At 34.1% G+C, this 27,448-nt stretch overlaps 3 protein-coding genes across 11 annotated transcripts; all 3 read right to left on the bottom strand.

Moving 5' to 3' along the window:
* Window positions 1–729: 729 nt before the first annotated feature.
* On the bottom strand, window positions 730–6,913 carry LOC130938576 (protein MAIN-LIKE 2). Of its 7 annotated transcripts, none has more exons than XM_057867169.1 (9): window positions 6,803–6,890; window positions 4,999–5,046; window positions 4,871–4,918; window positions 4,157–4,454; window positions 3,419–3,534; window positions 2,667–3,311; window positions 2,386–2,553; window positions 1,904–2,293; window positions 730–1,828 (listed from the first exon to the last, which is right to left on the bottom strand). In XM_057867169.1, exons 5-9 carry the CDS (start codon window positions 3,530–3,532, stop codon window positions 863–865), a joined length of 2,283 nt encoding a protein of 760 aa, XP_057723152.1. In that variant the 5' UTR covers window positions 3,533–3,534; window positions 4,157–4,454; window positions 4,871–4,918; window positions 4,999–5,046; window positions 6,803–6,890; the 3' UTR covers window positions 730–862. The 7 variants fall into 7 exon arrangements, with proteins under 7 accessions (XP_057723152.1, XP_057723150.1, XP_057723151.1 ...); XM_057867167.1 differs by lacking the exon at window positions 4,157–4,454 and adding an exon at window positions 5,713–5,841 and having other exon boundaries at window positions 6,803–6,873; XM_057867168.1 differs by lacking the exon at window positions 4,157–4,454 and having other exon boundaries at window positions 6,803–6,897.
* A 6,982-nt stretch (window positions 6,914–13,895) lies between these two features.
* Window positions 13,896–22,349, bottom strand: LOC130965809 (serine/threonine-protein phosphatase 5). 3 transcript variants are annotated; one of them, XM_057890572.1, is made up of 14 exons: window positions 22,194–22,349; window positions 21,230–21,382; window positions 20,794–20,963; window positions 20,625–20,696; window positions 20,031–20,181; window positions 17,792–17,962; window positions 16,840–16,948; window positions 16,634–16,751; window positions 16,198–16,345; window positions 15,511–15,759; window positions 15,261–15,386; window positions 15,088–15,188; window positions 14,647–14,721; window positions 13,896–14,261 (listed from the first exon to the last, which is right to left on the bottom strand). In XM_057890572.1, the coding sequence occupies exons 2-14, from the start codon at window positions 21,297–21,299 to the stop codon at window positions 14,202–14,204; spliced, it is 1,620 nt and encodes a 539-aa protein (XP_057746555.1). In that variant the 5' UTR covers window positions 21,300–21,382; window positions 22,194–22,349; the 3' UTR covers window positions 13,896–14,201. The 3 variants fall into 3 exon arrangements, with proteins under 3 accessions (XP_057746555.1, XP_057746549.1, XP_057746559.1); XM_057890566.1 differs by having other exon boundaries at window positions 22,113–22,317; XM_057890576.1 differs by lacking the exon at window positions 17,792–17,962 and having other exon boundaries at window positions 22,113–22,317.
* A 2,267-nt stretch (window positions 22,350–24,616) lies between these two features.
* LOC130975007 (uncharacterized) lies at window positions 24,617–26,161 on the bottom strand. Its single transcript, XM_057899844.1, has one exon. It carries the CDS (start codon window positions 26,159–26,161, stop codon window positions 24,617–24,619), a length of 1,545 nt encoding a protein of 514 aa, XP_057755827.1.
* Window positions 26,162–27,448: the final 1,287 nt, after the last annotated feature.

Raw genomic sequence — 27,448 nt, 5'->3', positions numbered from 1 at the left:
ATTAAATAATTTCGGGATGTGTGCTCTGGTGGTACTTGCAAGTTAATTAAATTTCATACATCATAGCATACGGTATGATATAATAGGTTTTGTAATTTCTAGCATAGATAAAAAATTTAATATTCTTTTTGTAATCAGATGAAGTATGTCTTTGCTTTTAAATAAGATCCTCTACATTATTGAAAAACATACTGCAAACTGATTTTTTGGGAAGTTATTACAACACGGGGAAAACTATGTCCTTTTTTCATTTTTAAAAGAACTTTTTTGCCAAAATAAGTTAAAAGTTAAAACAAATGAACTATAAGCTGTTGACTTGGTATTTATTCAATATTTTTTCACAAGTTATAGTAAAGTAGTATATCATAATATTACAAAGTATGCATATTATTACTGCATTGTTATATCATGAATTCTACCGTGACTATTATCATGGTGAATATAAAATTTTAACAACACTTAAAAATTACGGTTAAAATTAAGATAACACTTTTTTACTATTTAGCAAAACCTACCTTTGATAAATATATAAAAGGGCCACCATATCTTTTCTTTCTTTATTTTTTTTTTAATCTTAAAATTCCCAGCTATGGTAAAACTTTTTTTTCAAATGTATAGTCTCAATTCTTGCATGGAAGCTTTATTATTATGATATGATCTGAGACTAGCTTGGCAATTAAATTGCCTGCACCTAGAGTCACAAGCATAGAAGAAAATGCATGGCAAGAATGAAAAAAAAATAAGAAGATAAATTAATATGAATAATTATACATGGCACCACCACATCTTTTAAATTAGGTTTTCTTCTGCCTAAAATTTTGCTTCTCTACAAAAAAACTACATTAGTGTAGGCTCTTTCACCCTATACAGCAACACTACAATCACCTTTCTGTGAAATATCCTCATGGGTTTCAATGGAAGAATGTTGTTGAGACACTTCTATTCCTGCTTTAGCAGATGGCTGTTGTTCACTCTCATTGCTAATATGGGAAAGTTGCGAATTAACAAAATCGTCGTCTGCGTTGCTCTGATGCGGGTTGACCTCCCCAGCCGAGTTGCCGAGACGCGACTGACTGACATCTGCAGCTGTCTCTGCAAGGTTGTTGTTAATCGCGTGCATGGCATCGTCGCAAACCTGTGAACTATCATTCACCATAGGATAGGGTTGTTGTACATCATGAACCGTGTTGGCCACAGTTAGTTCTTCGATATTCTCTTCACCAGTCATATGGTTAAACTCTTCCTTTATTTCCTCACCAACTCCATCCTTTAGATCTTGATGGTTAGCGTCGGCAGCAAGATCGTCCGGCTTGTTGTGATTATCAGCAACGGCTGCATAGTGCAACTCTGATTGGTTGACACCAATGTGTGCATCACAGAGCTGCAGATTCTCACTGTCACCTTCGGCGTGAATCAACTGGACAGCACTAACTGCATTCTCTACAGAACATAATTGTGCATGATCCAACTCTCTATCAATCCTTGTAAGATGTAATTGATCAACCGGAATAGCAGTACCATAAAACTGAGGTTGTTCATCTTCACTAACTGCACTAGTATATTGAACTGCACCATCCTTCCGTAATCGTTTACCCGCGCCTTTTCTTCTAACCCTCTCCTTTCCTCTTACCCTTTTTCCAAGTTCAACTTGGGGGGAGGTTGAGACCATGACCGGACCGCCAATTTGGTCTCTCAAACATTCATGGGCGATATATCTAATCCGTGATATCGATTCTATTTGTTGTGGATCCAACCCTTTCGTCGAGAAGGTATCCGCAATGTGCGCAATGTCCCTCAGACCAGCATTCTGCATAGATTTGTTTATTTTCTTTAAAAAGCATTTCAAACTTAATCTATAATAGGCAATAAGTTATATAACCGAATTCATTGCACATATCCTTACCGTTCTCTGGAACTCGGACGAGAGAGAAATAGGCCTCCCGATGAACTTTCGAGTGATTCTCAAATACCATTCCATGTACTCACTTTCATCAATACCTTCATCGCTGTCAACAATATGCACACGGCGTTCCATCCATTCATTAAGCTCTGATTCCATTTTACCGGATAAATCAACCCCGCCATCCACTCCTCTACTCTTCCTCTCCCATCGCTCTACATCCTCTGGGATTGATTGAAGCATGCCATACTGCCGTAAGCACCGATTTGGAAGATGTCTTTCTGCCTTGTCAAAGCATATCAACATTGTCTTCGATCTCCCAAGAAACAAAGTTCTTTTGATATGTTCAGGAATTACCATGCTGTCCATGTTTCTGTAGGGTAGCCACTCTACCTGGACATTGATAACAGTGAAACTTGATCCGTTTAAAAAAATCCGAGTATTCCCAGATCATAATTAAACATAAAAATCAAAACAAGACTTACATCACATGATTTTAGCGAATCCAAAGCTTTGCGATAAAAAACAACATCACGATTTGCAGTCGGACCACTTTGTTTGCCTTTCCATCTAAGCACAAATGGAAATCGATCATGCATCATATCAAGATTAAGCTTTGGGCGCCCGATATTTAGATGAAAGTAACTCCAACACTGCAAATAGACAATAACTGATTAACATATCATTTTGATAGAAAGGAAAATTGATGTTTGGGAGGAAAGGACAAAGATAGAGGGTTAAGAGAAGTAGAACAAATCTAAACTACCTGCAGTAGTGTTAAACAGCCACTAATGGTGCTTTGAGTTTTCAGCGATGCATTACCCAGTGCTCTATACAAGAATCCTAACGCTGCAGCACCCCAGGCATACTGTCCACATCTATCAAAATTCTCAAACAATGGCAAGTACATCACGGGGACTTTATTCCCCGTAGTGGTGGAGAATATAGTGCTACCTACAAGATATAGAAGATAAGCACGAGTATGTTGCTCTATTACTTCGATGGGAGCATCTTCAGGGCAGCGAGAGAAGAACTCTTTCAACCAACTCAGCTTCACCATTCCACCACTTGTGTAGCCAGATTCTGGCACCTTGCCAAGATACTTCTCACAAACCGAATTGCACGCGGTATATGTAAGACCTATTACAGCATCTCCATCAATTGCTAGACCAAGCAAGAGTGCAACATCTTTAAGGGTTACCGTCATTTCTCCAACATTCAAGTGAAAAGTATTTGTTTCTCTTCTCCACCTTTCGACTAGAGCAGAGATAAGTGGATTGTCCAGGCTAATAGCTGGGATTGACCTCAAGTATCCAAATCCAGCCCTCTCTACCAACTCGATCTGTTTTGGGGTAAGTGTCCACTGATCAAGTTTTGAAGTGTGTTCATGACATCTGAGAGCCCCACGCTCCTGTTAAAGCATTAATGAGAAAAGACTTCGATAAATAATCAAGCAATTTATAAGATCCTTCAGCCAAAAATATGAAGCAACAGGGCTTCTCGGCTAGCGAACTGCACCTGTCCATCCCATACTGCTGTGGAAACATGCTTGTCTTGATCATAAAGAACCGAACCATCAATTGGACCTGGATTAGTTGCATAAGGGTCGCCTGCTCCTACTTCCATTAGCATGACTATGACGAACATCCAAAAGGAAAGCAAAATAAGAAAAAGATGCCTCAAATTTTATTTATTTTATTTTGTAAGCATTCTCAACAAGCAAGAGGAATGGTGGTTGCGGATAATGCAAACTCAAAAGGAAGAGGGAAGAGGAAAACTAAAGAAAGAAAGAAACTTGTCAATACATGAAATCAAAAAGCCCGCAAATCCCAAGGAATAGTAACCACGGTCCCAAATTATTAATTACAAGTTTGAATACATATACAAAAAAATGAAACAAAATTATGCTTATGCAGTAAAACAATTAAAGTTGAAATGGAATGATCTTGCGTCTTCCAACCAATTTAGGAATGATATCCAGATATATTTTTCTTATTTTCCGCTACACACATATATTAAAAGCAGAAAGCTAATCAGTGTTTTAAAAAGCGGTTATGGCGTGGTGGATTTCTTCCTTGCCGCCATACAGTGGTTGCCACGATGAGTTTTTCGCGGACGGCGAAATGGCGGCGGAGCCATGGTGGACTGCAATAGAAATGGTGGAAATTGGCGGGTTTTTTTTTTTTCTTTTTGAATTTTGAAAAGATTTTAGGGTTATTTTAGTAATTTAGGAAACCCTAAAATGCTACAACTCACCTTTCTCAGCCTCCTTTCTTCATAAAACTGCCTCTTCCTCTCTGACGGTCCAAAAACTCTTCTATCTCTCCGTCTCTGCTGCGCTGCTGCCAGAAGAACCACCAGTAGCATGCCAGGCAGCACCGTCCGGCACCAGTTCCTCCTTCTCCGTCTTCCCTCTCCGTCGTTCTCTCTGCATTCTGGCGAAGCCGCTGCTGCAAGCCACAGGTTCCCTCTCTCTCTAGTTCGCAACTTAGTTTTTGTTCCAGACTTCTGGTGTTCCTACCCTTTTTTCTTTCCTGTATCCCCTTTTATTTACCTAGGTTCAGTGCAATAAATTATATTATAAACCTCTCTATTTCCAATTTTTTTTCAACTTATATAGGTTCAATTAATTCGATTCAAGACAAGCCCCTACCTCTAATGCCCCTACCCCTGCCTCTTATATTTTATGGTGTGTTATGACTTGATGTTATGTTTATTTGTTGAATTTGTTACTGCATTTGCTGAATTAATTGGGTAGAAAGTTGATTAAATTGATTAGATTTTATAATTTATTACTGGAATTTTTCTGCATACTTTTTTGTACATACATGTATTTTTTAGGTAGTCCGCCATTTCCGCAGCGCCATCCGCCATAATTTTATGGCAGATTTTTTGCTTACAGCCATCCATAATAAAAAAAACTATGAAGCTAACATAAGTAAAAGATAAGAAAGCTTTTTCTTTCTTTACCAGTATAAAAGAAGGGCTTCTACTGCAGAATTCAGCACCAGATCATTCCTGCAATTTAAAGCAATTGACTGATAAACAAAGCACAAGCCTCAACTTTCACTTCCATCTAATCATGCTTTATGGGTTACCAAATTCAGTTTCCTTGTAAGCAACATTCTGAGTGGAAATTGCCACGGCTGAAAATATAAGGAAACACGATATTACAAAGGTCTGTTGATATATACAAAACATATGCAAGACCACAAACAGCATGAAGTAAGTTGATCTTAATTTATTATTCCTATGTTCAAAGGTTCAAAGGTCTTGTAATGTGATTACTGTGTAATCATGCAGCACATTTCAGACCCTTTTTCAATTAGAATCATCCCTGAATACTAAGTGCATGCTCCAACCCTCAATTTTAACCAGTGCCAAAATGCACACTAGGAATTTGACATAATGGCCATGGCATATGGATTACAGTAGGTCCTTCAGGATGATTTGAATGTCTCTAGTTTCTAAAATAGAAAACGTCATACATATGTAATGGCATGCTACATAAGTAGAAAAAGAGAAGATAATGATACAAATTTAAAGAATTGTGTTAAGGTATCTGATGTAGGTTGCTATTTGCATCAAACAGCCATAAGATTTGAGCATCTCAAGGGGTAAGTAATAACATGAAGCAACAGTAAATTGTCAACATGATGATGCACGTATAATTACACCCCACAATCCTTGTGACTACAAACCGAAAACAGGTGGCATACTGAAGTTTAGATTGAACCATTAACAGTGAGTGGAAGAAAATAAACAATGACGGAAGGCAATCAAGGATTTGAATGAAGAAATATAAGCTATACCTAAGGAATTAACAAAATAGCATGCCCTTGATCTTCCCATCCTCTCTTCTTCCTCCCCTACACTCGGCACTTTCTTTGACCAGAACCCTTCTCTGTCTCCTTTCATCAGTTAAAAGGATAATCCAATGACTACAAACAAAATATGAACCTTCTGACTTGAGGTACACCTTCCACAACTTTCACTAACAAAACTAATTCCATGATAATAAACACTTAAAACTTACTATACAAGGATTAACACAAGTTTCACTCATTTTAGTTTCATTCAAAACCCCAAAGGAATCGTTTTTTAAGTAAATAATCTTTTCGACTTCAAACTTTCTTGGGATTTCTACTCAATTAGTCTATTGAGATAGAAAGTTCATTTGGTTGCTCCTTAACTAATAAAATACCCCTAAAGTATTATATGAGGAGTACTTCTTGAACTTCACATGAATCTCTTTTATACAAAAAATATGTTGATATAAGTAAGAACATTTTTGCTACTTTTGCTTCTACTTGTATGCTGTAACAACTAAAGCATCAAACTAACATGCTCTAACTTTCATCTTTCAGTAACATATTAATCTCTTGAACCTTGAACTTCTACAAAAACCAACTAGGATTCCGGGTACAACCTATTTCATGCAACAACAACAAAGAGTGTACAAATAACAATTCAGCATAAATACATAACAACAACCCTTCCCGTTTCGTTGGAGTCCATTCAAGTCACCCACTTTAATGCAAAATAAACAAATAAATTTCCGTTATGGGCACCATCATTCCCCTAAAAGAAATCATTGCATCCACACATAAGCACATAACATTTAGGTTACCACCCCATCAAAAAAAGATCAAAACTTGGAGCAAATTAAGCAAAAGGGTATCTCACTTGGCACCATCCAAAAAAAATTGAGAACTCGGGTCCCACAAAAGTTTTGGGACCCCGCTCCCAACAGAGAGAGAGCATAAGAAAATGGCGGAGAAGAGAAAAGGGATCCGCGTGGGGTATTTTAGCTTTGGAATTGCATTGCATTTTGTAATGAAAAATAAAAAGGAAAAAGAATTTAGAGAGAGAGAGAGAGAGAGAGAGAGAGAGAGGGCTTACACATAACAGAGTGAAGGGATTGATTGTGAGGAGAAACAACACGATACGACTTCCACCGGCGTCGTCGCTTGCCTTACCACTAATAAAGAAAAGAAAAAGAAAGAAAGCAGCTTCCTTTGTTTTCTTCAGGGCAAAACGCAAAAACTAACGAGTACTCATACCCAACGGCCTTCCATTGGGTTCTCTTTGGGGCTTCGGCCCAAAATGTTTTATTTCACATTTTTGGTGATCTAGACTTATTGGGCTTTTATTGGCCATTAATAACGATGATAAAGTTTGCGTTAGTAATTTAGTATTCAATAAAATTAACCAACATGGATTAATAGAGTGGTTAAGTAACTTAAGTCATTAATAGGGTTAGGGTTCTTGAGCCACACTCTGATACTGAAAGTGCTATCTATCTATGATGTTACAAAATCCCTAATCTCTCACTCTGATCAAAAAAAAAAAAAAACTTAAGTCATTAATCACTTTAAGTAAGTGCTGTGATTCGAATCTTATCTTGTGCATACAATAATTCATTGGCTAGCAACAATTTTTAAATGGAGCTCTGGTCCATGACGGATTAATCCTCGTTATGTTGGATTAGAAGATACCGTGAAAAAAAAGTATATTCAATAAAATTTCATAAAATTAAATCAACTTACGTTGGTCTAATGATTAGCTCACTAGTCTGTTTAACCAAATATCGAGGGTTTGTATCCTGTCTAGTGCATGCGCCAATACATTGGCAAGTAGCAAACTATGTGAGAAACCAAAATATTCAATAAAATTTCGTAAAATTAATTTTGTATAAAAACACAATTTAATATATGAATATCAAAATATTTTATACCAATAACACATCGAAATAAATGTTAAAATTTTGTATATTCAAGTCAGCAATGTATCGATCATGATAGATATTTATGTTGTAAAATAAATAAAAGATATATAAAATATAAATGTGTAAATAGAAGACTCTAGTATTAATATAATTAGTTCAATAAAAATCATTCATATATTTAGATGCAATAGTAAAAAGAAAGAGAGAGAAACTATTAGTAATATATATATAGAGAGAGAAGGGTGTTTTATTGCTTCTGTGTGTATCTTCCTTCATAGCAAATCCCTATTTATATACATATAAGGGATTACCTTTTCAAACTCAATTAATTATACAATCTCTCTTGATATTCTCAATAACATAGAGAAATGGTCATCCACCTCATATGCACTTCACACTTATCACAACACTCCCCTTTAGATGACCATTTAGGATTATGCCTCGTTAAAACCTTACTAAAGAAAAACCCAATGAAAAAAAACTTTAGTGAAGGAAAAAGAGTATATTATCCTTTGTGATGGGAACTGGCTCGTTAAAAACCTTGTCAAAAAAAACCCAATGGAAAAAAACCTGACCAAGGAAAAAAGAGTACAGTCTCCCCCTCTTGTCAACATCATTTAATGTCTTGAGATCAGCACATCCCAATCTCATGTACCAATCTTTCAAATGAGGATTTTGGAAGTGACTTTGTAAATAAATCTGTCAAATTATCACTTGAGCGGATCTGTTGGACATCAATTGTTCCTTGATTTTGAATATCATGAGTGAAGAATAATTTGGGAGAAATATGCTTTGTTCTATCGCCTTTGATATATCCGCCCTTAAGTTGAGCAATGCATGCTGTATTATCTTCAAACAAGACAGTTGGAGCTATCTTCTTATCAGTCAATCCACATGATGACATAATATATTAGATCAAACTCCGAAGCCAAAAACACTCGCGACTAGCTTCATGTATTGCGAGTATTTCAGCATGATTAGAGGAGGTTGCTGCTATCGTCTGTTTCGTGGACCTCCATGATATAGCTATACCACCATATGTGAACAGATATCCTATTTGAGATCTCCCTTTATGTGGATCAGATAAGTATCCAGCATCTGCATAACCAACTAATTGTGACTTGGATCCATATCAGTAAAACAATCCTATATCAATCGTTCTATGAAGATATCGAAAAATTTGTTTGATTCCATTCCAATGTCTTCTAGTTGGAGAGGAACTATATCTTGCTAGTAAATTCACAACAAATGATCGTGTATTATTAGCAAGATATATTAGCGCTTCAATGGCACTAAGATATGGTACTTCAGGACCAAGTATATCTTCATTCTCTTCTTTAGGACGGAATTGATCCTTTTTCACATCCAAAGATCTTACGATCATTGGGGTACTTAACGGGTGTGACTTATCCATATAAAATCTCTTCAAGATCTTTTCTGTGTATTTTTTTTATGAATGAAGATCACATTTGTTGTGTGCTCGATCTGCAGGCCGAGACAGAATTTAGTATTTTTAAGATCTTTCATCTCAAACTCTTCTTTTAGAGCTTTTATAGTTGTTGGAATCTCTTCAAGAGTTCCAATGATATTTAAATCATTAACGTACACAGCAATTATAATGAATCCAGATGCAGATTTCTTTATGAAAACACATGGACAGATATCATCATTCTTGAATCCATTTTTAGCCAAATACTCAGTAAGATGATTATACCACATTCATCCATATTGCTTTAGACTATATAAAGATCTTTACAATTTGACTGAGTATAACCCATGTGAATATTCATCGGATGGTTTAGATATCTTCAGTCCTTCAGGGACTTTCATACAGATATCACGATCTAATGAGTCGTATAAGTAGGTTGTTACCACATCCATTAAATGCATATGTAGTTTATGATATGTGGATAAACTGACCAAATAACGCCAATGTTATCGCATCCACCATAGAGGAATACGTTTCTTCATAATCTATACCGGCCATTTGTGAAAAATCTTGTGCCAGAAGTCGAGCTTTGTAGCGCACAGCTTCATTTTTCTCATTTCGTTTTCTCACAAATACCCATCGGTATCCAACAGATTTTATATCTTCTGGTGTATGGACTACAAGTCCAAAAACTTCACGTTTTGCAAGTGAGTCTAACTCAGCCTTCATGCCTTCTTCCCATTTTGGCCCATCATTCCTTTGTCGACATTCTTCGACTGATCTTGGCTCAAGATTCTTACTTTCATGCATGATATTTAATGCCACATTATATACAAATATTTCATTGATAATTGTCTTATTCTAGTCCTATTTCTCTCCTGTAAAGACATAATTTATCGAGATCTCGTCATTTTCACAATTTTCAGGTACCTGAACGTCTTCTGGCGTTAAAACTATATCAGAATTTTGGACAACTGCAAGTGTCTCTACTATGTCTTTTTCAGCAGAAATCGTATTTACCTCTTTTCTTTTTCGAGGATTTTTATCTTTGGAACCGACAGGCCTGCCACGCTTCTGGCGTGAATTTGCTTCAGTGGCTACTTGTCCTACTGGGACATCAATTCGAATTGGGATATTTTCTACTGGTATATAAGATTTGGTTATCCTCTTTATATCAAAAAATGCATCAGGCAATTCATTTGCTATTCTCTGCAAATGTATAATCTTTTGAACTTCTAGTTCACATTACCTTGATCGAGGATCTAAATGCATTAACGATAATGCATTCCAATTAAATTCCTTTTCAGGAAGCTTATTCTCTCCCCCTAATGTTGGAAATTTTGATTCATCAAAATGACAATCCGCAAACCGGGCTTTAAATACATCTCCAATTTGTATCTTGAGATACCTCACTATAGAGGGAGAATCATATCCAACATATATCTCCAATTTTTTTTGGGGTCCCATTTTGGTGCAAGAAGGTGGTACAATGAAAACATATATCACACACTCAAATATTCTTAAATGGGAAACATTTGGCTGCTAGCCAAAAGCTAATTGCATAGGAAAGAACTGATGGTAACTCGTTGGTCTCAAACAAATAAGTGCAGCGGCATGTAAAATAGCATGCCCAAGCTGAGGTTGGGAGATTTGTTCTCATAAGTAAGGGTCTAGCAATCAATTGGAGGCGTTTAATAAGTGATTCTGCTAACCCATTTTGTGTGTGAAGATGAGCTACTGGATGTTCAACACGTATTCCATTAGCCATACAATAAGCATCAAAGGCTTAGGAAGTAAATTCACCAGCATTATCAAGACGAATTGTTTTGAATGGATTTTCTGGAAACTGTGCTCTTAATCGAATAATTTGAGCAAGTAATCTCGCAAACGCCATGTTGCGAGAAGATAATAAGCACACATGTGACCATCTCGAAGATGCGTCTATTAGGACCATAAAATATCTAAAAGATCCACATGGTGGATGAATAGGTCCACATATATCGCCTTGAATCATTTCTAGGAATTCAGGGGACTCAAATCCAATCTTCACTGGTGATGGCCTTAAAATTAACTTTCCTTGAAAACATGCAGCACAACAAAATTCACTAGTTTTAAGAATCTTCTGATTCTTTAGTGAATGTCCATGGGAGTTTTCAATAATTCACCGCATCATGGTTGTTCCTGGATGACCCAATTGGTCGTGCCAAATTATAAATGCATTTGGACTAGTAAACTTCTAGTTTACAATGGTATGTGATTTAATTGTACTAATCTTGGTATAATATAACCCAGATGAAAGTGAGGGTAACTTTTTTAGTATAACCTTATTTAAATCATGAGTTGTGATACATAAGTACTCATGATTTCTGTCATTCATTGGTTCAATATGATATCCATTTCGGCAAATATCTTTGAAACTCAACAAGTTCCTCAAAGGCTTGGTAGATAATAGTGCATTATTTATTACGAATTTTGTTCCTCCGAAAAATAAAATTATATCTCTTCTGGAGCCTTCTATCACATTGCCTGAGCCAATAATAGTATTAACATATTATTCTTTTGGCACAAGATGGGTAAAATATATATCACTTTTGAGAATGGTGTGCGAACTTGCACTATCCGCAAGGCATACATCTTCATTATATGTCCTTGCCATTCTCTTCAAAGAAAAATAATAATAATAAAATGAGTAAAAATATTTACATAGTAAAATTATATTCTTAATTGAAATCGTTTTTCTAAGAAGTACTGTACATAATATCATACACTAAAAATTCTATTATTATTAGCACATTCAGTCATTTTGAAATTCAAATGCATAAAACTTAACAAGAAGTTTCTTACATTATTTATTCACATGAATACTTAACAAATACACATATTAAACTATTCCATCATTGATCAAATGACCAATATTTCTTTCAGGATCCTCAAAGGAATCAGATACATCATAATGAGTGGTGGAATTTTTAGCATTATTTGAAACAAAATTCGTTTCCTTTCCTTTGTCGTCCTTTTTCAAAGATGCTTGATAAAGATCGACTATGTGCCTTGGGGTACGATCGGTACGCGACCAATGACCCTTTCCACCATAACGGAAACAATTATCCTCTATTGATTTATTCTGCCCATTGTTTCTTTCTTTATCCCACTTCTGATGAGATCATTTTTTAACATAATTCATTTTCTTTCCATAATTTTTTCGTTATTAAAACCTTGCTATTTACCTCTTCTTGGGTAATAATTTGCCGCATTTACTTCAGGAAATGGGGCAGCGCCAGCTGGGCGCGCTTCACGATTCTTTAGAAGTAATTCATTGTTGCATTTAGCAACAAGAAGGCAAGAAATTAACTAAGAATATTTTTTAAATCTTTTTTCTTGATACTGCTGTTGCAGGAGCACATTCAAGGCATGAAATGTCAAAAAAGTTTTCTCTAACATATTGGACTTGAGGAAGTATCACCGTCTTTTAATTATTGTAACTTTTTTTAAGGTCTTTCCACAGATTTACAAGATCTTTTAATGTGAGGTATTCATTTTTCAATCATACGTCAAGATGACGAAGAAGAAAAATCATGGCCTTGACTTTATCCTTCTGGGATACATTATTTTCAGTTTTAATGGTATCTCCAAGATCCATTGAATCAAGATGGATTTTAGCATCAAGTATCCATGATAAATAATTATTTCCAGATATATCAAGAATACTAAATTCAAGATGAGAGAGTTTTGATATAATAAAAATTTTGTTACTTGAGTTTTCCTAAAATTTAATCAGAGTCTCGTGTTGATAACGTGTTGTAAAATAAATAAAAGATATATAAAATATAGATGTGTAAATAAAAGACTCTGGTATTAATATAATTAACTCAATAAAAATCTTTCATATATTTATATGCAATAGCAAAAAGAAAGAAAGAGAAACTATTAGTAATGTATACAGAAAAAGAAGGGTATTTTATTGCTTATTCATGTAACTTCCTTCAGTACAAACTCCCTATTTATATACATATAAGGAGTTACCTTTTTAAACTCAATTAATTATACAATCACTTCTGATATTATCAATAACACAGAGAAATGGTCATCCACCTCATATCCACTTCACACTTATCACAACAATTTAAGAAAAAATTATAAATTCAATACTTTATACAAAAAGTATCAAATTTAATACTATGCTTATAGAATTTACTAATGTAACCAATTATTATTCTAATTATAATAGCATCTTACAACTATACAGTATAATACAAAACATTTATGCATTATCCTAACTATAATACCTATAATGTCAGTTTTAACTAATTTGTTGAGTTCCAAGAAATTAAATAACTATTATCCTACTAAGATTGAGATTGCTTAGCCTAGTTTCCTGCATTCACCTTGGTACCATTATTCTCTTCTTTGTTCTCTTCTCATTTTTTTACCAATTAATTTCCCACTTAACTCTCTTTTCACTTATTCCAAACGTGGAAAAATAAAACCCCGTTCCCACTTGCAAATTCCCTTACGTATATATTATTGCACATGTAGTTTAATGTATTGGAAAATAAAAGAGACTTGATATATATCATATTATTACACATATAGTTTTCCTACGTATATTAGATACAACATACAGGAAGATAATCGATCCATCCAACATGTCAAAAACAAGTCATTGAAAAATTGATGTATTGGTAAATAGAAAAGACTTTATGTAATATCACATTAGTGTACACAATAGATAGATCTTTTGAAATGTTCAATTTAAGGCCAAAAAATTTGCCATTGACAATTAAAAGTACAACTTTTGATTCTGTTGGCTGAAAAATAAATGAATTAAAACAAGGGGATGGAAAAAATCAATCCTCCATTGAAGTAAATGGGACAAGTATGCAAACTTCTGAGTATATAAATGTTCACTAGACATGCATTTACCTAAGCACATTGATTCGTGCAATTGTAACCAGTGTGAAATTAACCTTTGCCACTATTGTTTCACAAAGTGATGAACATGTAAATTTCCTTACAGTTTGTTAACCAATCATTTTAAAGAAAAAAAAAAACAACATTAAGAGTACCCCCCAAAAAAAAATCAATTTTAATAATGTTGTGGCAAAAATATTATACAAGACAACAATGGTCAAATGTGGCAGATCTTATGAGAACATCCGGAGGAAGTTGTTTGCATAAGCCATTGGCTTGACATCAGGATGTGGCTGCAAATTCAGAAAAGATAACAAGAATGTTTAACATCAAATTACTTAAGCATTTGAAAAGGTATGATCTTAGGAATTCAAACTTTTATATCCTTAAGAAAGATGTAATGCAGCAGGATAATAATTCAAAGCATTATTTATATATCAACCATACTAAGTGTACACCAAAATCAACCACCAATATAGAATACATATTGAAATACAAAATACACATTAAAAATGAGTTAAACTACACATGTATTTGTACAAATACATAGTAGCTGATTTGGTTGCTGATTTTTGGTATGCAAATAGCATTTTTAGTTATTTATTTATGTTAAAAATGATAAAAACATAAATATAGCATAGCACAAGTGCAGAGTATAGAAGTTTATATAATACTAACCACTGCTGTGAATGTGACAATGTTAGGTTTCAAATCAGGAGCTTCAAATCGAATAAAGGCACCTTTGTTACCCATCTGTAGCATTCAATTGAATATCAGCAAAAATAACTAAAAAGTATCATCACATTGATCTTTCTTCCCCTTTGCACACTAAGTATTATGTTCCATTCACCCTAAATGGCTAAATATGACTGAAAAAGCATCCTCGCCGTTCGTCCAAGCGCCTAACATGCCTAATTACCTCATTCAACTAATTTAAATAATATGTATGCTTACACAAAGCATAGCCTTTAAAAATGACTAGTTAACAGTGTGAAGAAACACATTAAGAGTGATAAATCTATTCCAGTTATTGCCTTCTGGTTTGGCTGATAACAATAACTGCCATAAAATTACAAGAGGAACGTTAAAGTATTAAACAGAAGAAATGGATTGAATTACCTGGTCACAGTAATTTGGAGCAGAAAAAACAGTTATGAGTTTACCATCATGCTCAATTTCATAACCCTCGTCCTTTACTTCATGAGATCGCACAACTAAATCTGTAAATTGGTTATTTATATGAGGTCACCAATAGAAGAGATAGTATAGCACAAGGGCAGTGGAAAACATACCTAAATGATTTTCTTGCAAAAACCTTTTCGTCACATCTGCACCAAAAGAAAGACCTACACCACGCTTACTTGGGCCTCGTCCAGGGAGAGGTTGTGGATCACTCCAGAGCAATTCACACATCAATCCTACAAAAACGAACACACACAAATGAAACTACAATACAAAGTTCAGAAAGGATTGAGATTTCAGACTTCATACAGAAAAATAAGAGAAAACTAAGAGTAATTAAAGAAAAGGAATTCATCTAACCTTCTTCTGGAGGCTCACAAAACCGATTAATTGCTCGTATGTCAGAGAGTTTCACCCCATCAACACTAAAAAGACCCCCATGGACGACAAAAACTTTCGAATTTATCACATGAGCCAAAGGCAAACAGCAAAATACTTCTGCAAATAGTTCCACAAATGTGTCACTCAACTTTGAGCGCACCTCACCCTCAAAACCATATATCTTGTTCATGCTCTTGCTCTCATGATTTCCTCTAGCTAGGTATATTGCTGAAAAACATGATAATATAACAGGTCAGGATATTTTTGGGGGAAATAATTCTAACATTCCTTGAAACAGGTTAACAAGATAGTGTAAGGTAGCAAGCGAAGATCAGTGGAAATTCAAATTCCCAAAGAGCATAATAAAATTTATTTGAAACAATAAAACTAAATGCTGCCATTTTCAAGCCTAAATTTTAGAAGGAATCGTGATGAACGCAAATTAATAGTCAAAAGAAATTTTCTATGGGATTTTGACTGATCTATGATTGTAATCAGGTGATTAAAAATGAAGAGACTACAAAACTCTTCTTATTTTCATCTCAGTAAAATTCTCAATTTTCCCCCAGAAAGATCTATAGGACAAAGAATTCCTTAGCATATCTAGAAAATACAAGAAAACTTTATAAGGGAAAATATGGAAAAGATAAGAGATCTGGGATCCACCTGATGGCGACATGCATTTAAACGCAAACAGAGTGAGGATGACTTCCAAAGAGAAAGATCCTCTATCCACAAAGTCACCATTGAATAGATATGGATTATCGTCTGAAGGAAGTCCATTAAGCTCAAAAATATTCAAAAGATCATAGAACTGCAGCAGTCATTAAAAGGGGAAATAGGTTAAGGAAATGAAAAAAAAAAGGGGGGGGGGGGGGGGGGGAACAAACAAAATAACAGCAACCAAAAGCCAAAAAACAAGACAATTAAGGAAAAGGCTACCTTCAGTAACTCATACACGAAACTGGGGAACCCTCTAATGGTGGGAGATTTTTGTGAGAATTAAATTTTTTTGCTTACATGAGTGAAGTGCTACTATTAATGTCACTAAAACATTTAACAGAATATTCACAACAATTCAAAGAAGTAATAAATCAATTACCTGACCATGCACATCACCACAAACAGTAAAATGTTTTCCATCATGAACTGTTATATCAACAAGAGAAGGCAAGGCTTGCAACAACTCTCTAGTTTGCAATACAATCTGGTAAGCATACCTAAACCATCAAAGTAGGACAAGCATGAGGTTTTCAATAACATTTTAACAAATTAACATATGTATCATGGAATGTTATCCTTCAATACCGTTTATGTAAGCACTTCTGATTCTTGAAATCGTCCATCATTTTCTTTACAAATTCCAAGGTAACTACATCCCCCTCTATTCTTGCTCCTGAATACTGTGCCTCAACATCTAGCAGTAAAATAAAGCATCAAAAATTGTTTCACGCCCATGAGTACAAGAACTTGAAATTAGTTAATGATATAGTATATACAAAAACAAATTAAGGGGGAAAAAGAATGGAGTATGTATGTTAAGGACTAACAACAATACAAAGTTGACAGGAAGGACTAATTAATGACTGTTACAAATGATCATTTCTGTTCTAGTCATCCACTTTAATTAGTTTTATGCATTGGTCCTTGAAATTAATAATCCACAAAAGCAGAAAAATTAGATCATCTATGCCAAATCCAAAATCATCTATAAAAACATCATAAACAATTTGTGCAATTACGGAATTATAGTTTGCAAATGGCAATCCATGTAGCAGTTCAACACCCATTAATAAAATTCAAACAAGGTTGCAAACAGATGAAAGTACAAAACATAGATAATACCATAACAATGTTTCTTTGTTGATTAGAATAATGATTTTTGTCCCTTCATTCATGCAATATCACATTAATTAGGACAAGATATGGAAGCAGATCTGAAAGGGATAAACTTATTTTTTGTCATAGCAAGCTCCTGAAGGGAAAAAATAATCACATTGTATACAGTTTCTTTGACACACAATATGGATTTTTCTTCCTAGGGAAGAGCAGGGTGGTTTTGACTTGTTTGGAAAACAGCCAATAATAAAAGTGACGTTGCACTATAAAGAACAAAATAGAACATTTTATAATGCATTGTCAATAATCAATAACAAATCAAAATTGTTGGTTTCAGAAGTTCACCGAATGATTAATTAGTTTTATAACTTGCTTAATTCTTAAGCTAAGACCTAGGCTATTAAATGACTCCTAAATATACCAGTATTGCGGCCACTCCACCAATATGCCCCAAGGAGCAACAGCAAACCAATCACAATTGCACTTATTATTGTGGCTTTTGATGTCTTGAACATCACCAACGCTGCCATAACTGCTACTGTTACTGCTGCTATGGCCACTTCGGTAGGCACCGAATAATTGTGGCCCTTTCCTATAAGAGTGACAATTTATAGTAAATTATGACTGGTGTATCAAAATATTCATATATAGACAGGCATAAAATGTCCACAGAATATGAAAAGGGACTTGGGAGTTAAGAAAGGTTGAGAAAGGTATGTGACGGAAGTACCTGGTTTTTATTATTATTGTCATTATAGAGGAAGAATGGCAGTAATTACCAATTGACTTGGGGAGAGAAAAAATCACATGCATCAAACTAGGGTGAAAAAGGGATGGTCCTCTGTGCAAAGTTTAAACTCCTTATCATCTTTCACACATTTTGTATTTTGCGACTTAAAAGACATGAACTTCAAACATCTGACTCAAATTCTGATAAATCTAGTTTCTTTACTCTGCCCTTTTTCCCCGTCTAACTTACCAACCAATAAGATATATGAAGAACAATAAGGCAGAATTTTGGAGCAAATTAAAACCTGGATGGTAAATTGGCCTATTTGTTCCGTATGGCAATACATGGTCTATTTCAACATGCCAGAGTTACTTTAACCCATAATCTGCTTACACTTAGCGGAGTATTGAAATGCATATAGATCATTGGTTAATCTAAGTAGATTATCAGTTAAATTGGTTTTTGATGATCCTCAAGCAAGGAGCAGGGTCTTAGGAATGAGGGCAACGAGATGGAATAGGAATAATGAGCACAAGCTGGAAGATAAAGAGCAGAAATAGGAATGAGCTGGAAAAAGATAGTTAACAACTGCAGCGGGGAAATGTGGATATGGAGAGGGAAGTTGGCAGTAAAAAGATTATTCCATCACCTGGCACTGCCTGGGATATTGGTATCAGCTTCTTTTCATATTCTGTTTTTAACAATGTAACTAGGGCTTGTCCCCTAGACTATCTACCATTTTCAAATTTTATTAGTATCAGATTAAGGGGGGAAAAAGAAGAAGAGAGGAAAGTTAAGTGAGGGAAAGATAGAAAGAGTTAGGAGAGAACAAGTGATATTATTCATTCTTTTTTTCTTTTGTTAGAAATGAGTATATCATACTTAGTTACATACTGACCCTTGATACTATTACGTTGAGAGAGAAGCTTCACAGTTCAGCAAAATAGCACCAATCTGTTGCAGAATTGGCAAATGTGCTTATCATACGGAGTCAGTCTATTCCCGACTCTAACATGCCGTTCAATTAAGAGGGGAGTTTAGATATGTGGACTTGCATAAGCACTCAATAACCTAGGCAACTATAATTCGCAGCAGGTCCATGAAGCTGTTCTTATTGCTATTAATACTGCTAACAATACTACTTACTAAAGGAAATCCTACCCATAGGCAATTCAAATTTTCTACAAAGGAAATATAGTACTGTTAATAGCCAGTTCTCTAACTAGGAAATTCCAGTAACAAACAACAATTAAATTCGATGAAACTAAGGATCACAAACTTATTTTGAAATGGCAGCAATTCAAAAAACAGAAATGATCCACAGTCCTCATTAAGGATATCAAGATCCTCAAAATACATGCAACAAGAATGACCACAACAGGGAATGCTGCAATCAAACTATCAACTTAATCAAAATCAAGCTCAGAAACCCTTCTTAGGGCATTGATGCATAATGCATGTGATGTCATTTCACGTGCAAACATATTAAAACTGCCATATCACAAAAGTAAATGTTATGCTACTTCTAATCCACTTTATCTATCACAGTATCACTTTAGCTACATGCACCAGAATTATGTAAACAAAATCAAGACCTAATTATAATGCATGTTTACCAAAATGCTCTTATTAAGTTTACACTATATATCTTGATTAGTATAGTCCTAGAACTGTGTGAAAGATAAAATTAGAAAATTAAAATAAATAGTTAATTAATATGTGAGAATGAAATGAATAGATAAAATTTTTTTACTCAAATTGTCAGATAGAGTGGACTAGAGGCAATAAAACACATAAAATATCAAGACAGCATTAAATGACAAAACAAAAGAATAAAAGTCCACAGGAAAATAAGTATGCACAAGAGGAGTGGGAATAGAATTTCATAATATAAAGATTCTGTCATAAGAAACCATAGTCAAAATAGTACCTATTGAATGGTAATCTATAGATTCAGCTACTGAACGTCTTTGAGACTCTGGTGCAGCAATGGCTTCTTCAAATTTAAGTTTCATAACTGCCTTTTCACATTCCTTCAATTTCTTTGTTGCATCGGGATCATTTGGACACATTTTCTTGACCTATTGAATATAAGCATATTACATCAAACACATTTAGATATTGACACAAAGTACATGCTAAAGACAAATAAAAAGAAGATAATAAGTTACTTTGAAGAAAAGTAAAAACCAAAAACAATAGAATGGCTCAAAAGATCTCTAGTATAGAGTACGATTAAAAGAGTTATAGAAACTAAAAATAACGCTCAAGGCCAAAGAACTGTAGGCTTCTTCAACCATATAAAAGAAGGCTTAAAAGATCTCTCATACCAAAATAAGGAGGTAGTCTGCATATTAACACACAGTACATTTTACAGACTAACAAAAAAGATGTAGTCGAAGTTACTCCAAGAGACAGGAAAAAGCCAAAAAAAATGTAGATATCATCAAACCTGGAGTTACAAGAACAAAATACAACATTTAGGGACAAAGAATTGTCAACTTCAGCAAGATGCTAATGTTACCTGCTGAAAATCCTTAAGTGCGTCCTTGAATTTCCCTAACCCAAGATGAGCAGCACCTCTTCTGTAATAACCCTATCACAGTAAACCATATTCAAGGCTTACATTACAATTCCAACAAACTAAATGCCAGAAAACCTCCAGAGTTTTAGGAATCAAAATATCAAATCACCTTCGAATATTTGGGATCAACTTCAATAGCCATTGTAGCATCTTGTATAGCACTACCATACTCTTCAAGCCGAAGATGAGCAAAGGCACGATTAGCCCAGTAAACTGCATTGCGACTATTTAGCTCAATTGCTTGTGTATATAAATCAATGGCTTGGGCATATTTCCGTGCTGAAAAGGGAACTCAGAGGATAAGCAAGCCGTGGTAAAGAAATCAAACACCAATTAAAAAATAATAATAATAAATATCTGATTTTAGCTTTTTCAGTTATATAGAAGCTTTTTAGTTGCAAAACAATATTTCAAAAGCTGAAACAAATGCACCCTAAGTCACAGATTCAAGGTTCAGCAGAAATTTACATAAGCTTCAGTGACTTGATGAAGATTGGAGAAATTGAACAAAACCACACGCAAAAAATAGTTTGCATATTAGTTACCGTTGAATGCTTCATTGGCAAGTTGTTTGAATTCTTCAGCCTTTGAAATATCAGTTTTTTCAGTTTCCATATTGCACAAATTTTATGTATATGGCGAACAAATTCGGAACATAAGAATCAATATTTTCACTTCATTTCTGTGCAACCCTTGACCTGATTCAATAAAACAGAGAAAATGAATAACTATATAACAATACTAACCAGCAGATGCTATTTGAGTTCACAAGAAAATTATAGCACTTCATAGCATGATAATGGAGAAAACAAGAGCGGAATAGTGTATGCCAAATAATAATATTTATGCATATCTTTCATTTTCTGAATTTAGTTAAAACTTGCAGCAATCTCCCAAACAAGGGACAACCACCACTACCCCCAACCTCAATGATTAATTTTCAATTCCATAACATGATAAAATTCCACCAGCCTCACACTAATATCATTTTATCATTCCCCACCCATACACAATACCCTCTCAAGCTACCTCTTCATTGCTGTTTACTGGACCAAAACAATAAACTTTCCAACAGTAACTTATATGTAGAAAAATAATAATAATAAAAATAAATCCCTTTTTAACATAAGGTTCTTACTTCTTACTTCTTAGGAGGAAAATAAATAACAGAATAAAGAAATGCTAAAAGGCACCCTTAGATAGCTGCAACACAAACAAAGCCAACACCTTTTTTTTTTCCTTTTGTTCATTATCAATGATATTATCTTATCTATCACATGTAAACTAAGATTATCCACACGTTGAGGAAATAAGAGGTACACGTGAAACCAAGAAAAAAAAAAGGGTAAGAATTCAATAAATAAATAAAGTAGTGATTAATAGAAGGTGTGGAAGGTAAGGTTCCAATCAAGTAGTGGAAAAAGAGACCTGGTTATGGCTTCAATTGCAGCACACGTGAAGAAGAAAGGAGAGAGAGAGAGAGAGTCAGTGAAAGTGTTTTATAGTTACCGGCGTGTGGGTTGGGTTCAGAGCAGTCGGAAAAGGAAATCTGAGAGGAAAGAGAACACTGACCAACGAGAGAGAAAGAGAGAGAGACTCTGTTCCACACTGTCCACCCTAATAATCATCACGGTTTTCATGGCCCGACCCGGTTCTGAAACTTCATGATCTCATTTTCTTTCATTTGACTTTTCTCTTTTTTCGATAAAAAGGGGGTGAAAATTCGTAAACTTCACGTGAAATTGATAGTTGAGAGTCGTTAGATGATTTAAGTGATTTGATTAAATTTTTATCCGATTCTTCACGTAAAGTCGACTGCACCTGAACTTTTATAAAAAAAAAACAAATTTAGATCCATTTTTAACTATTGAATAATTTCTCTCATATTTTTTACTTATAAAATAAATGATAAAAAATTACATTTTATCTTTTAAAATAAATTTGCTAAAAGGATTCAAATCCAAAAAAATACATTGTCAATATCATTAACTATTTTAAGTTTTTAACCATGTTTGTGTAAAAAATACAAATAGGGTGGTGTTATCAAAATGGAATTGTCAATTTTCACTTCTTTTAATTCAACTATTTTTTTAAAAAAATATTATGCGTAATTATCCATACTAAAAATTAGTCGCTAAATTAACATTTATATATTATTTATTTTATTTTTAATATGTATTTTTGTGTATACATGATTGATTTTTTTTAATTATTATGATTATATATAAGATTTAAGAAGGGCTAAACAGAAAACATTAAGTAATTAATATTTTCATATTTTATCTTTTATTTGAGTAAATATTAGTAAAATTATTGGTTTTTTAGCATTTTTCATAAAAAAAATATATATAATTTTAACCTTCAATCATAAACCATGTAGAATATAATGAAGTTTGATTCATCTGGATAAATCCCACATAATGGAATAAAATTTTATTGTTATCGTAGTTGTTCTCATAGTAGATAAAAAAAAGTTTTATTACTAAAACAAGTTTTAAGTTTACAATAACATTATTAAATGTAATTTTTTTTTCCAATAAAGAATCCTTAACAAACCCTTTATCATTTACTTTTCAAAGCTACTTTTATAACATAAATAATCAAATTGAAGTGTTTTGCTACATGAAAGGGGCACTTGATAAGGAAGAAAAGAATTAAAGAATGCTTTCATCGTCATTATAGGTGGTAAGTAAGCACTAACATTTCATTTGTTTCCTGTCATTTTATAATTAATGTGGCTTTCATAATTGACCTATCATTTCAAGAAAAAGAATCAAAATCCCTGTTGCAATACAAAATTTTGGTGCATACAGTTCAATTACAAAAGATATTCAAGTTTAAATATCTTCTAGTAAACTGATAAATCTTTCTCACAAATATCAGCAACATAATAACACATTCAATTTTATCACCATAAACCTGTGTGAATAGCAAGTGACATGTCTATAGCTTTGTTACTAAAATGCAAATGTTGAAATAAAGATTATATATATATGGTGTATCATTAGTATTCTAATTCATGAGTAAATATTCTATTCGATTCCTGTCCATCTACACAAAAGACCACAAAGTTCTTAACAAAAGATAACTAACAATCCGATACTTGACCATTCTTCACTTTTTGAGACACACAAGTCAGTTTTCACCCAAAACGATTTGATAAATGATAAAGACTATTCGGTCCCTCAACACGACATCATTTTGGGTAAAAAATGACCGGTATGTCACAAAAAGTGAGTGGTTAGGAATGCTGTTATTTATTTATTTATTTATTTATTGTTAAAGATCAATTAGTCCTGAGTAAAAATGGACAGGGGTAGATTGGTACTTACTCATAATTCATCTATGAAAGACCCCATTATTACTTACAAGACCATTTTAAATAGAGTAACAATGCTGTGTTGTTGATAGCAAAATTGCATGAAATTTACAGTAGAATAAGTTATTAACCCAATCAAAGAGTCTAAGATTTATAGTTTCAACTAAACACAAGCCAATATGTCTGCAAAACCAGTCATAAACTCATAATCAGAAATTGATAATTGAGTTCTCAATTGTGTTGTGAATTGTGATCCACTTATAACCGGTTCTATTTCACTTTTATTCCTCTGCTTTCCTCTTTTCTCATTAGAAAGCACAAAACATGAGAAGTGTAACAACATGAATGATGTATCAATTAAACAAGAGGAAAAACAATTCAAATATTTACATAAGAAGGCATCAAATACTTGAAACACTAGAGTACTGGACATTATTTGACCCAAAAAGAAAGGAAGGTTCAGCATTACCATGCTTCCCAAAGAGACTAAATTCAAGTTGATGAAGGATTGAATTTGAAGAGATATTACCCACATGAAAACTTCAATGAAGTACCAGCCATGCTTGACATTGAATTGATAAAGATCATATATACCATGAGGCCATCTTCATCATCATTTCAGGCGTCTAGATAGGTACCCATCAAGGTCAAAATAGCACTTTTTCTCTACAGTGCCAACATTATCTGCAGCATCGGCATTTTCGGCAGTACAGGATAAGCTATGCCTTCTAGAATTATCTTTACTTTCAATGCAACTAGTGTCTAGACTTTTGTTGCACAATTTTTTATAGAATTCTAAAACCTTAGGGTCCATTCTAATCATTGAAGATTTAAAACCAGATAAGTGAAGACCTGCCAAGGTTTTAACACGAGAAAGCGCGGTATAAACCATTCCAACACCAAATGATCCTGAAAAATTGATGGAAACATTTTCAAGAGTCATTCCTTGGCACTTGTGGATGGTCTGAGACCATGCTAGTGTAAGTGGTATCTGCCACCTCTTAGCAACAACCTCGTCTCCTTCCTTTATACTCCACTCTGCCGGTTTGATTGTCAAAACCTTCCCTGAATCAAATTTAACAATTGGGAGACCATTATCAAATCCCACAACCGTACCAGTTGCTCCATTCACTAATCCTTTCCGAACGTCCAAATTCTTGATCAGCATCACTCTGGAACCTTCACAAAGCTCGAGCTGATCGGGTGCTATCCCCTGATTCAGAAGCTTCTTCCAAGTATCCTTGCCACTATCAACAGCTGGGTAAACAGTTACATCCTTTTGCAAGCTTTTAAGCATATTATCATTCACTTCCATCACTTTTTTCTTTAATGGGAAGAGCTTCACCACAGAGGAATCACACACTCTCTCTGAGTAACACTTCTCCAGCAATGACAAGTCCAAGCTAATGATCTCCCCCTTCCTCATACGCTGAAGCAACTCGATGAACTGCGGATCAGACTGCCTGAAAACCTTAGTGAGCTCCTTCTGCAAATGAAAGGATTCATCCCAACATCTCGCTTCGAAAGCATATTTAACAGGCTTAGAAGAATCATTAGGAATAGGGGGCAACTGGCAGAAGTCCCCAACCACAACCATCTGAATTCCACCCCACATTTCATCCACGCCACGCACCATTCTCGCGACATATTCGAGGCCATCAAATAGCTCACCATCCACCATGCTACACTCATCTACAACCAAAGCATTAGCCTTTTGCCACCTCCTAACGGCCCTTTTATCCGCCAAAATCGATTCAAACAACTTCTCAGGATCATGATAAAAGGGGCCGCGGATTCCACCAAATGAATGCAAAGTTTGTCCCTTTAGAGCAACTGCAGCAACCCCAGTTGAAGCTGTGATAAAAACCTTAGATGGGGTGTGCATCTTCTTCAGCCTCTTGATAACCTCAATGACAAGCATGGTCTTGCCAGTGCCAGCAGAACCAGTGATGAACACTGATTTGCCCTGTTCTATAGCAGACAACAAACTCTTTTGCTCCTCAGTCCATTGAATCTTAGACCTACGTATTTGTCTTTTGGTCACTGTTGTTGTCTCTGCTTTGTACTTATTATTAATGTAGGTTTTCTGTTTTGAGAAACCCTTTGTGCTGAAGGTTCTATATGCAGAAAGAGCAACCCTAAGGGTGAAAAAATTCATCTTTTTGCTGTTTCTCACATACCCATCTAGGTTATAGCTAAAAATTCAAGGGAATACAATGCAGATAGAGATAACATACAATTTTCATAGTGAATAAAGGGAAATTATGGTTGCTTACTGGAATGGTTTTCTCAAGAGAAGATCAATTGCTTTGTGGAACAGGATCAGAAACCTTGGGAACAAGAGGTTAGTATCTTGATCAGAGTTCAGTGTTGATTAATGATTACAGAAGCAATAGTGCAGAGAGTATATAGTAGGCAATTGTGAAAGAGAGGAAGTTTTTGGAAATGGAAGAGTGGAAGAAAACGGTGAACACGATCTTTTAACTGCTCGTCCTTAACCGCTATTTAGTTGGAGTGAACACGATCTTTTCGTATTGGATTAATACTGGTGTTTTTTTTTTAAAAAATATAAAATAATTAAATTTAAGAAGTAAAAATTGAACCCTCCGATTTTTAGAATGTATAGAAATCAAACTATTTAATTTTTTAGTACAAAAATCGAACCCTTTAATTTTTATGTCTAAATCTTTTAATTTATATTTAAAATGTTAAAAATATTTAAAATACACAAATTAAAAAGTCTAATTTGTGAACAGTGAATTTCAAAAATTTAAAAAAAATTACAACTAAAAAATCGGATCCTCTAATTTTATATTAAAAAACTTTTAAAAATTATATATAAAATATAGATAGTCTGATTACTTATTCTCATACTCAAGAAAAAATACATACAAAGCCAACCTCGTTGAATTGCACAAAAACTTCATTCATAATAAAACAAATTTTTTTGAGTAAAATTCTTTTTTTATTTCTTTTTTAATTTAGACAATTCAAAAAAATGATCATTCATTCAAATCCTTCTACAAAAATATTCGGCAAAAAATAGCACAAAATGCATAATCTGATATTTATCTATTCTATATGGATGATAATTATTTGATTTAGACTATTTATAATTTATACCGTCATTAAAACCACATTACAAAAAAATGATAACTATTTAATTGATTGAAACATCGTTTTGATAATTATGCAGAACTAAACATTTTCAATAAAATGATTATCATTCACGTAGAATTAATAAAAATCGGGTTATATAAGTTACATCACACGAAAGTATTTTCTGTGATTTGTTTCTCAAAAATTCTCAAAAAAATACTCATGTGTCTAATGAAAGATAGGACAAATGGTAAATTGTCATGTTTCAATAGTTACAGTACCAGAGTTGTCTAAATTGAGAATAGATCGAGGCCAGGAGGGGTTTAACTCAAATTTTATGCCTAGT

Source organism: Arachis stenosperma, chromosome 1, assembly GCF_014773155.1.
Source record: "Arachis stenosperma cultivar V10309 chromosome 1, arast.V10309.gnm1.PFL2, whole genome shotgun sequence".
In the NCBI taxonomy this organism is placed as follows: Eukaryota; Viridiplantae; Streptophyta; class Magnoliopsida; order Fabales; family Fabaceae; genus Arachis; species Arachis stenosperma.
Note: the sequence above shows the minus strand (reverse complement) of the source record. Positions and strands in the feature narration are given on the sequence as shown.

What these genes read in the sequence shown, in the direction of transcription:
- LOC130938576 (XM_057867163.1), bottom strand. Translation starts at nt 3,532, where the DNA reads ATGCTAATGGAAGTAGGAGCAGGCGACCCTTATGCAACTAATCCAGGT. An exon ending in ATTCGCTAAAATCATGTGAT is followed by an intron (nt 2,294 to 2,385) that starts GTAAGTCTTGTT and finishes ATCAATGTCCAG; the next exon opens with GTAGAGTGGCTACCCTACAG. An exon ending in CGTCCGAGTTCCAGAGAACG is followed by an intron (nt 1,829 to 1,903) that starts GTAAGGATATGT and finishes TGCTTTTTAAAG; the next exon opens with AAAATAAACAAATCTATGCA.
- LOC130965809 (XM_057890572.1), bottom strand. Translation starts at nt 21,299, where the DNA reads ATGGAAACTGAAAAAACTGATATTTCAAAGGCTGAAGAATTCAAACAA. An exon ending in TGCCAATGAAGCATTCAACG is followed by an intron (nt 20,964 to 21,229) that starts GTAACTAATATG and finishes TTCCCTTTTCAG; the next exon opens with CACGGAAATATGCCCAAGCC. An exon ending in GTGGAGTGGCCGCAATACTG is followed by an intron (nt 16,949 to 17,791) that starts GTATATTTAGGA and finishes TTTTACTGCTAG; the next exon opens with ATGTTGAGGCACAGTATTCA.
- LOC130975007 (XM_057899844.1), bottom strand. Translation starts at nt 26,161, where the DNA reads ATGAATTTTTTCACCCTTAGGGTTGCTCTTTCTGCATATAGAACCTTC.